The sequence below is a fragment of the Catharus ustulatus genome, chromosome 31 (assembly GCF_009819885.2).
Source record: "Catharus ustulatus isolate bCatUst1 chromosome 31, bCatUst1.pri.v2, whole genome shotgun sequence".
Taxonomy (NCBI): Eukaryota; Metazoa; Chordata; class Aves; order Passeriformes; family Turdidae; genus Catharus; species Catharus ustulatus.
The window spans coordinates 2,935,202-2,948,627 of NC_046251.1; the positions used below are offsets into that span (position 1 = coordinate 2,935,202).

At 67.0% G+C, this 13,426-nt stretch overlaps 2 protein-coding genes across 2 annotated transcripts; both read right to left on the reverse strand.

The window, feature by feature from the left end:
- Window positions 1-92: 92 nt before the first annotated feature.
- DTX3 (deltex E3 ubiquitin ligase 3) lies at window positions 93-8,719 on the reverse strand. Its single transcript, XM_033083240.1, has 5 exons — window positions 8,684-8,719; window positions 7,434-7,495; window positions 4,458-5,095; window positions 1,786-2,003; window positions 93-539 (listed from the first exon to the last, which is right to left on the reverse strand). Exons 2-5 carry the CDS (start codon window positions 7,444-7,446, stop codon window positions 464-466), a joined length of 945 nt encoding a protein of 314 aa, XP_032939131.1. The 5' UTR covers window positions 7,447-7,495; window positions 8,684-8,719; the 3' UTR covers window positions 93-463.
- A 387-nt stretch (window positions 8,720-9,106) lies between these two features.
- On the reverse strand, window positions 9,107-12,760 carry PIP4K2C (phosphatidylinositol-5-phosphate 4-kinase type 2 gamma). Its single transcript, XM_033083257.1, has 10 exons — window positions 12,616-12,760; window positions 12,201-12,298; window positions 12,013-12,109; window positions 11,788-11,928; window positions 11,568-11,714; window positions 11,436-11,474; window positions 11,090-11,203; window positions 10,484-10,730; window positions 10,296-10,399; window positions 9,107-9,743 (listed from the first exon to the last, which is right to left on the reverse strand). The coding sequence occupies exons 2-10, from the start codon at window positions 12,263-12,265 to the stop codon at window positions 9,663-9,665; spliced, it is 1,035 nt and encodes a 344-aa protein (XP_032939148.1). The 5' UTR covers window positions 12,266-12,298; window positions 12,616-12,760; the 3' UTR covers window positions 9,107-9,662.
- Between the last annotated feature and the right edge of the window lie 666 nt (window positions 12,761-13,426).

The window sequence follows — 13,426 nt, forward strand, 5'->3', positions numbered from 1 at the left end:
CATGGCAGTGTCCCCAGCCCTGTCCCCAGCCCTGTCCCCCCCCCCCAGCACTGCCCCCCCTGCACCTCCCGGTGCCCCCCAGCCCCCCTCAATCCATTGCATATTTTTATTGGATCAAAGTTACAGACCTGGGGGGGAAATAAAAAATAAATAACTCCCCCCGAGGGTGCCCCCCCTGGGGCTGGGGGGGCAGGGGTCCCCCCGAGTGTCCTGGGGGTCAGGGCTATGTACAGGGTCCGTCTGTCCGTGCTGTGGGGGCGGGGAGGCTCCAGCCCCTCTGGGGGGGGGTCCTGGCCCCCTCCTTGTGCTCCCCCCTCCCGCCGGGGGCTCCCCCTGCCCAGCGGGGCCGTTTGGGGGGGATCCCCTGCCCAGGGGGGTGCTCCTCCTGCCCCCCGTGTATGGGGAGATCCCCCAGCCTGGGGGGCGGTCCTGGGGGGGGTCCCGGTGCTCCCCCTGCCCCCGCTCAGTCCTCGGTGATGCCCTTGGCCCGCAGCTCCTCCTGCACCCGCGCCAGGTACGTGGGGTCGGGGTACCCGAACCTGGGGGCAGAGGGGCAGGGTCAGGCCGTGCCCCCTCCCCTCAGCCACAGCCCCAGGTCACCCCACCCCTGCACAGCTGCTCTTGGGGTGGATGTCATCCCCAACCCCCCAGGTACCCCCCAGGTGTCCCCACATCCCCCCTGCCCAGCTGGGTGCAGTCGGTGCTGTGGTGGGCACTGTTCCCCAACCCCTCCGATGCCCCCCAGGTACCCTCCAGGTGCTCCCCAGGTGTTCCCAGGTACCCCCCAGGTATTCCAGGTACCCCCAGGTGCTCCCCAGGTGTTCCCAGGTACCCTCCAGGTGTTCCCAGGTACCCCCAGGTGCTCCCCAGGTGTTCCCAGGTACCCTCCAGGTGTTCCCAGGTACCCCCCAGGTGCTAACCAGGTGTTCCCAGGTACCCTCCAGGTACCCCCCAGGTGTTCCCAGGTACCCCCAGCCCCCCAGGTGTTCCCAGAGTACCATGCAGGTACCCCCCAGGTGTTCCTAGGTACCCCCAGGTGCTCCTCAGCTGCTCCCAGGTATATCCCAGGTGCCCCCCAGGTGTTCCCAGAGTACCCTTCAGATACTCCCCAGGTGCCCCCAGCCCCCTCCAGGCATTCCCAGGTACCCCCCCAGGTGCCCAACATGTGTTCCTAAGCACCCCCCAGGTGTTCTCAGGTGCCCCCCAGGTGTTCCCAGGTACCCCCAGGTGCCCCCCAGGTGCTCCCTAGGTGTTCCCAGGTGCCCCCGAGGTGTTCCTAGGTACCCCCCAGGTACCCCCCAGATGTTCTCAGGTACCCCCAGCCCCCCCAACCCCCACAGGTACCCCCCAGGTGTTCCTAGGTACCCCCAGGTGCCCCACAGGTGTTCCCAGGTACCCCCAACCCCCCAGGTGTTCCCAGAGTACCATGCAGGTACCCTCCAGGTGTTCCCAGGTACCCCCAGGTGCTCCTCAGCTGCTCCCAGGTATATCCCAGGTGCCCCCCAGGTGTTCCCAGGTCCCTCTGAGGTACCCCCCAGGTGTTCCCAGAGTACCCTTCAGATACTCCCCAGGTGCCCCCAGCCCCCTCCAGGCATTCCCAGGTACACCCCCAGGTGCCCCACATGTGTTCCCAAGCACCCCCCAGGTGCCCCCAGCCCCCCCAGGTACCCCCTAGGTGCCCCCAGGTACCCCCCAGCCCTGCCTAGGTGTTCCCAGGTACCCCCCCAGGTGTCCCCAGCCCCCCCAGGTGCCCCCCAGGTGCCCCCCAGCCCAGTCCCCCCGCACAGCTGGGGCCCGCCGGTGCAGTTGGTTTTGTGGTGGATGTCGTTCCAGGTGATGACGTTGGCGCGGCCGGTGGTCAGCGAGGTGCCCACGGTGAAGGTGAGGCGCTGGGCGAAGGCCTTGCGGAACAGCCCCAGCACCTTGTTCCCCTCGGGGCAGTCGGGCAGGTACGCCACGCGCGTGGTGCCGGGATAGCGCACGCCGGGGTTGGGGTGCTCCACCTGCGCGGGGACAGGGACAGTGAGAGGGACAGGGGAGGGACAGTGGGAGGGACAGGGGAGAGGGACCGGGGAGAGGGACAGTGAGAGGGACAGTGAGAGGGACAGGGACAGTGAGAGGGACAGGGGAGGGACAGTGAGAGGGACAGGGGAGAGGGACAGGGGAGAGGGACCGGGGAGAGGGACAGGTGAGAGGGACAGTGAGAGGGACAGGTGAGAGGGACAGGGGAGAGGGACAGTGAGAGGGACAGGGGAGGGACAGGGGAGAGGGACAGGGGAGAGGGACAGTGAGAGGGACAGGGGAGGGACAGGGGAGAGGGACAGGTGAGAGGGACAGGGGAGAGGGACAGGGGAGAGGGACAGTGAGAGGGACAGTGAGAGGGACAGGTGAGAGGGACAGGGGAGGGACAGGGGAGAGGGACAGGGGAGAGGGACAGGGGAGAGGGACAGGGGAGAGGGACAGTGAGAGGGACAGGTGAGAGGGACAGGGGAGGGACAGGGGAGAGGGACAGTGAGAGGGACAGGGGAGAGGGACAGGTGAGGGGAGCAGGTGAGGGACAGGGGAGGGACAGGGGAAAGGGACAGGTGAGAGGGACAGGTGAGAGGGACAGGGGAGAGGGACAGATGAGAGGGACAGATGAGAGGGACAGGGGAGAGGGACAGGGGAGAGGGACAGGGGAGAGGACAGATGAGAGGGACAGGGGAGAGGGACAGTGAGAGGGACAGGGGAGAGGACAGGTGAGAGGGACAGGTGAGAGGGACAGGGGAGAGGGGACAGGTGAGAGGGACAGGTGAAGGGGGCACAGGTGAGGTGGGCACAGGTGCCACACCCCTGGGTCTGGCTGCTCCACCTGTACAGGTGAGGGGGACACAGGTGAGGGGGGCACAGGTACCACACCCCGGGTTCAGGTGCTCCACCTGCCCAGGTAAGGGAAGGGCTCAGGGTGGCAGTGAAGTGACAGGGACACAGGTGTCAGTGCCCATGCAGTGCCCAGGGGCTGCACCCCCGGTTCAGGGGGCACAGGTGAGGGGGCAGTGACGGGGACAGATGGCACAGGGAGCACAGGGGGGGCACAGGGGACATAGGGGACAGATGGCACAGGGGACACAGGGAACACAGGGGGCACAGGGGACACAGGGGGTGCACAGGGGGGCACAGGAGGCACAGGGGACACAGGGGACACAGGGGACAGATGGCACAGGGGACACAGGGGGCACACGGGACACAGGGGACAGTGATGGGGACAGATGGCACACGGGGCACAGGGGACAGATGGCACAGGGGGGCACAAGGACAGATGGCATGCTCTGTTTGGTGCTGGGTCCTGCACCCCAGGCTCAGCTGCTCCACCTGCACGGGGATGGAGGTGACACACACCAGGTAAGGGACAGGGGGATGTGGGGTTGGGGACCAGGCCTGGGGACACCCAGGGGTGTTGGGGACACAGAGCTGGACCAGGAGCATTTGTGGGGCACAGGACCGGGTTGGGGCACCCAGGGATGCTGGGGACACTCAGCAGGATCTGGGGACACCCAGGGGTGTTGGGGACACTCAGCAGGATCTGGGCACACCCAGCTGAACCTGGGCCATTCATGGCACCCATGGGGGCGCTGGGGGCACAGGGCTGGGCCAGGAGTGTTTAGAGGGCATGGGACTGGGTTGGGACACTCAGGGATGTTGGGGACACTCAGCAGGATCTGGGGACATCCAGGGATGTTGGGGACACTCAGTAGGATCTGGGGACACCCCAGGGGTGTTGGGTGCACTCAGCCGGATTTGGGGACACCAGGGGTGTTGGGGACACAGAGCTGCACCAGGAGCATTTGTGAGGCACAGGACTGGACTGGGGACACCCAGAGATGCTGGGGACACTCAGCAGGACTTAGGGACACCCAGGGATGCTAAGGACACTCAGCAGGATCTGGGCACACACAGCTGAACCCGGGGCACTCATGGTACCCATGGGGGCGCTGGGCGCACAGGGCTGGGCCAGGAGCATTTGGGGGGGCACAGGACTGGATTGGGGACACCCAGGGATGCTGGGGACACTCAGCAGGATTGGGGACACCCAGGGGTGCTGGGGACACTCAGTAGGATCTGGGGACACTCAGGAGTGTTGGGGACACTCAGCAGGACTTGGCGACACCCAGGGATGCTGGGGACACTCAGCAGGATCTGGGGACACTCAGGGGTGTTGGGGACACTCAGCAGGACTTGGGGACACCCAGGGATACTGAGGACACTCAGCAGGATTGGGGACACCCAGAGATGCTGGGGACACTCAGCAGGATTGGGGACACCCAGGGGTGCTGGGGACACTCAGCAGGATCTGGGCACACCCAGCTGAACCCGGACCATTCATGGCACCCCTCAGGGCTCTGGGTGCACAGGGCAGGGCCGGGCCCATCCCCTGACGGGATTTGGGATCTGAGATCACTCCCCGTGGCCGCACTCACCCCCTGCACGCCGGGCGGGAAGACGTACTGGATGATGATGGTGCCGAACGCCTCGTAGCCGGGCAGGGGCAGCGCGGCGTCGCGGGTGACCAGCATGCGCCCGTCGGGGGGCTGGTTCCCCACCAGCTGCCCGTAGAAGCGGCCGCACACGGGGCAGGCGGAGCGCACCTGCAGCGCCCTGGCGATGCACTCCCCGCAGAACGAGTGGCGGCAGCGCTCCAGCGTGCGCGGCCCCCGCATCTCCCCCAGGCAGATCGGGCACTGCCGCTCCGGCTCCTCGTCGCCGGGAGCTCCGGCAGCGCCCGCGGGGGGCTCCGGCCGCGCCCCCAGCACCTCCCCGTGCCGCTGGCTGCGCTTCTTCAGCTCCTTCTCGGTCTCCTTGAGCAGCGCCTTGAGCGCCTTGCGGGCCGGGCAGAGCCCCGCGGAGCCGGGCGGGCCCGGGGGGGTGGCGCAGAGCTGCAGCACGTACAGCTCGGGGGTCTCTCCGTCCACCAGGATCCGCACCCGCGCCTCCTGCGCCAGCAGCGCCAGGCGCGCCGCGCGCTCCCGCGTCACGAACTCCCACACGCGCTTCGGAACCGTCACTCGGCTCTTGGCGGGGCCCCCGCAGCCCGACATCCTCGACAGCACGAAGGACACTGCGGGGACAGCTCGGTAAGGGGGGGGAAAGGGGAGGGGAGTGCCATGGGATGGGGAATGGAGCGCAAAACAGCCAGGGACACCCCGAGACAGCCAGGGACACCCCGAAACATCAGGGGCTGGGCACAGACCTCAAATACCCGGGGACACCCTGAAACATCAGGGACACCCCAAAACACCCCGAAACATCAGGGACTGGGCACGGACCCCAAATACCCGGGGACTGGGCATGGACCCCAAAACTCCCAGGGACACCCCAAAACTCCCAGGGACATCCCGAAACACCCAGGGACTGGGCATGGACCCCAAATATCCACAGACAGACACCTCGAAACATCAGGGACACCCTGAAACACCCAGAGACTGGACATAGACCCCAAAACTCCCAGGGACACCCGGAAACATCAGGGGCTGGGCATGGACCCCAAATAGCCACAGACACCCCAAAACATCAAGGACAGGGCACGGAGCCCAAATACCCAGGGACTGGGCATGGACCCCAAAACATCAGGGATTGGGCATGGCCCCTAAAACAGCCATGGACACCCCAAAACACCTGGGGACTGGGCATGGACCCCAAATATCCATGGACACCCCGAAACATGGGGGACACCCCAAAACATCAGGGAAGGGGCATGGACCCGAAAACACCCAGGGACACCCCGAAACATCAGGGACTGGGCACGCAGCCCAAATAGCCACAGACACCCCAAAACATCAGGGACAGGGTACGGAGCCCAAATACCCAGGGACACCTCAAAACATTAGGGGCTGAGCATGGAGCCCAAATATCCACGGACACCCCGAAACACCCATGAACACCCCAAAACACCCAGGGACTGGGCACAGGCCCTAAACCAGCCATGGATACCCCAAAACATCAGGGACTGGGCTTGGACTGCAAAACACTCACAGACTGGACATGGCCCCTAAACCAGCCAGGGACACCCCAAAACACCCAGGAACTGGGCACAGACACCCCAAAACACCCAGAGAGTGAACATGGACCCCCAAAACAGCCATGGACACCCCAAAACATCAGGGGCCAGGCACAGATCCTAGAACACTCATGGACACCCCAAAACACTCAGGGACTGGGCACAGGCCCTAAACCAGCCATGGACACCCCAAAACATCAGGGGCCGGGCACAGACCCCACATCCCCAGAGATCTGACCCTGCTGGCACCAATCACCCAACTCCTGCTGTGGCCCCTCTACAACATGAACCCCAAAACCCTCAAGATGGGCATGGGCACCTCAAACCTGCAGGGATGGGGCACAGACCTCATAAACACCCACAGACACCCCAAAACACCCACAGACACCCCAAAACCTCCAGGGATGGGGCACAGACCACCCAAACAACACCCACAGACACGCCAAACCATCAGGGGATGGGGATGGACACCCCAAAACCTTCTGAGCCTGGACCCCACTGTCAGCAGCACCTGGCTCTGGGTGGCCCCCCCTGCACCCCAACATCCTTGGCAGCTCGAACCATACTGGGGGACCCCAAAGCTGCCAGGGACTGGGCACAGGACCCTCAAAATCCCCCCACACTGGACCCCATTGGCACCAGCAGGACAAAGAACATGGAGGGGGGACACCCCAAAACCACAAAGGGCCATAGGACCCTTAGAACTCCAAAATCTGGGCATGGGGTCTTCAAAGCCTGAGACTGAGCATGAACCCTAAAACTCTCTGAGAGTGGATATGGACCCCAAAACCTCTCAGAGGCTGGGCATGGACTCCCCAAAACCTCTCACACACTTGGCATGAACCCCAAAATCCTCTGACACTGGGAATGGACCCCCCAAAATCCTCTGACACTGGGAATGGAGCCCACAAAACCCCAGAGCTTGGGGAGTCTGCCCCCCAAAATCAGAGCCTAAACATGACCCCCCCAAAACCCTCTGAGTTTGGGAGCTTAAGGGACCCCCCCAGAATGCACAGAGCCCAGACAGGGCACCCAGGGGGGTTCTGAGGGGTCCCCTGCCCCCCTGGGGGGACATTTACTCACCCAAGGGTTAAACCTGCCCCTGTCCCCAAATCTGGGACACTGGGGGGTGTCACCATGCCCTGACCCCTGGGGGGCTTGGGGCGAGGTTTGGGGCGTCCCCAGCACCCCCCTCCCCATCCTGGAGGGTCCCACAGCCGGAGGGGGTCCCAGAACCCTGATCCATGGTAGGGGGGGTCCCCGAGGTGAAGGGGGAGGTGTCCCAGGGGGTCCCCAGAACCAGGGGGTCCCACAGCCCGGGGGGGTCCCAAGGGGTCCCCAGCACCAGGGGCAGTGCACGAGTGGGGTTCACACAGCCCGGGGGGTCCCCCACACCCACCTGGTGAGCCCATGGGGGACACGAGCAGCGAGCGTTGGATCAGCAGAGCCACGAGCCCGGGGCTGGGGGGACACGGGGGGACAAAGGGGGGGTCACAGACAGTCCCCACCACCCCCCAAACCCAGTCTGGGGCTCCTCGATCCCCCCGGACCCCTCCCCGCAATGACAGTGACAGTGTCACCCCCTCCGTGTCCCCAGGGGACCCCACAACCCCCCAACCCCCGCACCCCGAGGGTCCCCAGCGCCCCCGGTCCCCCCCAGCATCCCCGGTGCGGGGTCCCTGCGGACCGGGGGGTGCTGAACACGGCGCTGCCCCTCCCCGGTGTCCTCCCATCCCCCCGAGACCCCCGGGGGGCTCCACGAGGGGGGTCAGGGTGGGGGATGGGGGCCGGAATGGGGGGGGCTGAACAGGCCCGGGGGGGGTCCCGGTGAGGCCCGAGGGGGTCCCGGTGAGGCCCGGGGAAGGCAGGACAGGCCCGAGGGGGTCCCGGTGAGGCCCGGGGAAGGCAGGACAGGCCCGGGGGTCCCGACAGGCCCGGGGGGGTCCCGGTGAGGCCCGGGGAAGGCAGGACAGGCCCGGGGGGTCCCGATGAGCCCCGGGGGGTCCCGGTGAGTTCCGGTGAGGCCCGGGGAAGGCAGGACAGGCCCGGGGGGTCCCGGTGAGGCCCGGGGAAGGCAGGACAGGCCCGGGGGGTCCCGGTGAGGCCCGGGGAAGGCAGGACAGGCCCGGGGGGTCCCGACAGGCCCGAGGGGGTCCCGGTGAGGCCCGGGGAAGGCAGGACAGGCCCGGGGGGTCCCGGTGAGGCCCGGGGAAGGCAGGACAGGCCCGGGGGGTTCCCGGTGAGGCCCGGGGAAGGCAGGACAGGCCCGGGGGGTCCCGACAGGCCCGAGGGGTCCCGGTGAGGCCCGGGGAAGGCAGGACAGGCCCGGGGGGTCCCGACGAGGCCGGGGCGCACGGACGGAGCCGGGAGGTGACAGCACAGGCCCGGGAGGCCGTGAGGGTTCCCGTTGAGGCCCGGGGAGGGGCCCGGGGTGGCGGGGGTCGCAGAGCCCCGATAAGGCCCGGGGGGTTCGGGGGGGTCCCGCTGAGGCCCGAGGAGAACGGACAGGCCCGGGGAGGGGCCCGGGAGGGTCGCTGCGGTGGAGGCAGCAGCAGGCCCGGGGCGGGGGGCGCGGGCTGAGCGGGTGGCGGGTGGCGGGGCGGGGAGGCCGAGGCGGTTCCCGGGGGGGCTCGGGGGTCCCGCACCCACCGGGCCCGGGCGGGCGCAGCATCGCGGGCGCGTCCGGCGGCGGGGGGCGCCCTGCGCGCGCCGCGTCACGTGACCGCGCGGGGCGGGGCCGCCATGGCAACGGGGGGAGGGGCGGGGCCATGGCAACGGCGCGCGGAGCCGGCAGGGAGGGCGTCGCCATGGCAACGAGCAGGGGGCGGGGACACGGCGGGGGCAGGGCCGGTATAGCGGGAAGGGACAGGGAGGGGCGGGGCCACGAAGGGGGCGGGCTTATTGTAATGGAAAGGGTCCGGAAGGGGGCGGGGCCATGTGCGGGGGCGGGGCCTGGGCGGGAATTTGGGGTCCCTGGCACAGGGGGACCCGCGGAGGTTGAGGAGCGCAGGGGGGGCCCGAGGGAACGCGGCAGACTCAGGACTTGTTCAATAATTTATTTCTCAGGGTACGGAGCTGGGGAAGAAGCCCCATAAAATGGGGTGGGGGGAGGAACACTACACACGACACTCCCACAAATGGGGACAGGGCTGTCAGCCCAGCAGGGCCCCGCCCACCCGGGGGTCACACCAGGACGGGGTCCTCCCCTGACCCCCGGGAGCTGCAGCAAAGGGGGGGAGCTCTGAAGCCCCCCCAGGTCCCACATGGAGGGGAGCAGGGTGCATCCCCCAGCCCCATTTGGAACAGGGGTGGGGGCTGCACCCCTGGGAGGTCATGAGTGGGGGCCCCCTTCACCTCCCTATCCCTGGGGCAAGTAGTGTTTGACCCCCTCCCAGCTTTGGGAGGAGGCAGAAGGGTCCCAGAGCCCCTTGTGCAGGGTAGGGGGGCACCCCAGACCCCCCCAGTGTCAGGGCCAGAGCCCCCCAGACCCCCTTATATAAAGTTAAGGCACTTGAGTAGTGAAACCCTGTTGCGGGGTGGGGGCTGCTATGGGGGCCCTGGGCGTGGGGGGGGGAGGGCAGCACACCCTGGGGGGTTTTGGTCCCGTGGGGAGGGTCCAGAGCCCCCCTCAGGCGAAGATGTTGGTGATGAAGTCGAGGAAGCGCTTGGCGTATTGCTCGGGGTGCACCGTGGAGATCTCAGCTCCAGCCTGGGGGGAACCGGCTCAGACCCCAGGGACACCCCAGGAACAGAGCCCCAGGTACCCTGGGAACACCTCCAGCTCCTCCTGACACCCCGGGGAACAACCCCAACCCCTCCTGACACCCCGGGGAACAACCCCAACCCCTCCTGACACCCCTGGGAACCCCCCCAGCCCCTCCTGACACCCCTGGGAACCCCCCCAGCCCCTCCTAACACCCCCACAACACTCCATGAACAGAGCCCTGCCCCAAATACCTTGAGAACTGAACTCCCCCACCCCAAAACCAACCTCCCATAACACCCCTGGGAACTGCCCCCTCCCCCAGAAGAACTCCCACCTGCCTGGGCACCCCCCTGACATCCCCACAGCCTCCCCCAGTCCCAACCTCCCCACAACCCCCAGACCCCCCTGCACCCCCAGACCCTGCCAGGGCCTCAACACCCCTCAACACCCCCCTGAAAGGTTCACTCCCCCCAAACCCCACTCCCCAAAGCCCCCAGCAGCTCTGCCACCCCCCCGTGTGGAGGATCCCCCTCCCCATTTGGGGTGCCCCCTCACCCCGTGTTTGACGGTCTTGGCCGCGTGCGCCGCCTTCTTGCGCGCGTCGTACTGGGTGAGGACGTCGATGAGCCCCATGAAGTAAACCTCACGTCGGGGGGCTCCTGGGGGGGCACAGCCAGGGGGGCTCAGTGCTCTCTGCACCACCAAACCGCCCCCCCCCCACCCCAAATTCCCCCCCAGCTCACCCTCAGCCCCGCGCAGGGCGTACACGTCCACGCAGGGGTCGAACTCCCCGGGCCCCAGGGGTCGGTAGGAGTTGAGGAGCCCGCCCAGGCCCTCAGGGGAGGTGCCATAGGGACCCCCCAGCCCCCCCTCGTCACCTCCCCCAGGTTCCTCTTCCTCCAGCTCCTCCTCCTCCTCCTGCTCCCCCCGTTCCACCTCGTGGATGCCCAGGAGCAGGCTGTAGTCCATCAGCTTCTGCTGCACCAGGAACTGGGGAGAAACAGCAGGAATTGGGGGGGGGCACACCAAAACCCTCGGGGGTTTCACCCCAAAACCCCCAGAGCCTGGGCACGGCCCCTCCAAACCCCCAGAGCCTGGATAACCCCCACAACAATCCCCAAAGCCCTGGACACAAACCCCAAAAACCTCTGGGACTCTCAAAGCTGGGGGGACAATCAAGGGGACATTAGGGGTGGGGGACACTCCATGGCCCCAGGGAGAAGCCCCCCCAAACCCTCAGAACCTGGGCACTGGGAGACCAAAGGATTATTTGGGGTGGGGGCTGGAGGGGGAGGGCAGACAGCCCCCCTCAATGGCTCCCTGGGGGTGCAGCCCCCCCCAGTTCCCACCTCCACATCCCTCTTGAGCTTGTCCATGAACTCTCGCTGCTGCTCCTCCTCCACAAACACCTTCTCGTTTTTGTTGAGGAAATCCACATCCTTCAGCGTGGGCAGCTCCTTGCCCTGGGGAGGGACAGGGGGGGCAGCCCTGAGCTGGAGGGGACACCCCAGGGCTGTGGGACCCTCCCAGGACAGGCTGGAGCTGTGGGGTCATGGGAACCCCTTCTCAGGGGAATGAGCTCTTATTGGGGGATAGGGGACAAGTAATGAGCTGGCATTATTGGGGAGGGAGGGAAAATGAGGCCTGGAGACCCCCTCCCCAAATCTGGGGGTTCACAGCATTCTCCTGCCATACCTTCTCCTTGTCACTGGCCTCTCTGTCCACGAGGGAGCCCTGCAGAGGAGTGAACAGAGATGACAGAAAGGATTTTTGGGGGAGGCTGCCCCATGATCACAATCAAGGGGGGGTCAGGGGACACCCCAATACCTTCAGGTCGTACTTCCTGTGCACGGGCAGGCGGTGGCTGAACAGGTTCCTCATGACCAGCAGGTACGTGTCCTCGCTGTCCACGCTCACCCGGTACATGCCCAGGAAGCGCGGCAGCAGCGTCTGCCCGTGGCACTGCACCACGTACTGGGGAGGGGAGGGGACACAGGTGACACAGCCGCGCTCGGGGATGTCCCCACACCCCACGGGCCCCCCGTACCTGGTGGTAGTGGGACAGCAGCCCGTGCACATCGGCCACGTCCTCGCTCGACAGCTCCTTCAGCACCAGCGTCCGATCGGCCGAGAGCAGCAGCCGGTGGCCACTGCCTGCCCAGCGCGGGGGGCTCCGGGTCAGGGACACCTGGGGGGCACACGGGGAGGGGACAGGTGGCCAGGAGCTCGGGGACAGCCTGGGGGACCCCCCCAAAGCGCCCCCCCCACACACCTGGTAATCCTGGTCGTCGACGCCGAAGCGCTCGCGGAGGTTACGGAACACCTGGGGACAGTATTCCTTGAACTTGAAGTGGCTGGGCAGGTTCTCCCTGAGTTTGGGGGGGTTCGTGGTGAGTTTTTGGGTGTCCCCCGCTGTGGGGTGCTGCCCCCACACCTCCCCCTCCCCATCGTGCTGCTCACCTGTTGAACAGGTGATTGTTGACCTTGATTTTGGAGCTGGCTTTGAAGTCGTCGGGCAGCAGCATCACGGGCAGCGGCACCTGGCTCAGCTCGTTGATCTGGGGAGGGCGCGTTGGGACCCCCAGGAACCACCCCCAGGAACCACCCCCAGGCACAGCCCCCAAACCCGGGGTCCCTCAGGTGTGGGGATGGGGGATAACGGGGCCAAGGGACGGGGGACATGATCCTGCGGACTGCGGGGGAAATGACGGTGCCAGGGAAGGGACACGAGGAGGGGACTGCGGGGATGGCGGGGAGGGGCACGGAGATCCCGGGCGGGGGATCCCGGAGAGGCGCGGAGGGAACATGGGGATGCCGGGAATGGGGCGAGGGTCCCGGGGGAAGAGACGCGGGGGTCCCGGTGCCGGGTCCTGACCTGGTGCGTGACCCCCCAGCCCAGCACCGCCAGCAGCGGGTCCGCGGCCCGCGGCAGCTTCACGCGCTGCGGCACGAAGCGCTTCTGCTTCTTCTTCGTGCGGGCGGCGCCGGGGCCAGGGCCGGGGCCGGGGCCGGTAGAGGCACCCGCCGCTGCCGCCGCCGCCATGGCCGCCGCTTCCGCCGCCGCTTCCGCCACCGCCGCCGCTTCCGCCGCTGCTTCCGCCCGGCCCCGGCGCGGCACCGGACGCCGGAAGTGACGTCAGCAAGGGGGCGGGGCTGGGGCCGCGCGGCCGCTAGGGGGCGCCAGAGGCTGCGGGCGGTGCGTGCGGCACGTGCAGGGTGTGGGAAACCGACAGGGGGCGCCCGACACGTGACACGTGACAGGGACACGTGACATGGACGCCTGAGGGGACACGTGTGACACCTGAGGGGACAGTGACAGGGACACTTGACACGGACACGTGTGACACCTGAGGGGACACGTGTCTGAGCCCACAGGGACAGGTGTGACACTGAGAGGGGACAGCTGTGTAGTGCCACCGAGGGACACGTGTGACACCTGGAGGGAACACGTGACAGGGACATCTGAGGGGACACCTGAGGGGACACGTGTCTGAGCCCACAGGGACAGGTGTGACGCTGACAGGGGACAGCTGTGTTATTGCCACGGGGGACACGTGTGACACCTGAGGGGACAGTGACAGGGACACGTGTGACACCTGAGGGGACACGTGATCCCACAGGGGACATGTGTGACACTGACTGGGGACACGTGTAATCTCCATAGAGGACATCTGTGGTCCCTGCAG

Bases quoted from the DNA above. Each gene is read 5' to 3' on its own strand.
- DTX3 (XM_033083240.1), bottom strand. The intron at 2,004-4,457 runs GTGAGTGCGGCC...GTCCCCGCGCAG, and splicing joins TCCCGCCCGGCGTGCAGGGG to GTGGAGCACCCCAACCCCGG. The intron at 540-1,785 runs GTGCGGGGGGAC...CTCTGCCCCCAG, and splicing joins TGCACCGGCGGGCCCCAGCT to GTTCGGGTACCCCGACCCCA.
- PIP4K2C (XM_033083257.1), bottom strand. From the start codon at position 12,265: ATGCTGCTGCCCGACGACTTCAAAGCCAGCTCCAAAATCAAGGTCAAC. The intron at 11,475-11,567 runs GTATTGGGGTGT...ACTCCTCTGCAG, and splicing joins ACAGGAAGTACGACCTGAAG to GGCTCCCTCGTGGACAGAGA. The intron at 9,744-10,295 runs GTGAGGGGGCAC...GGTTCCCCCCAG, and splicing joins CCAAGACCGTCAAACACGGG to GCTGGAGCTGAGATCTCCAC.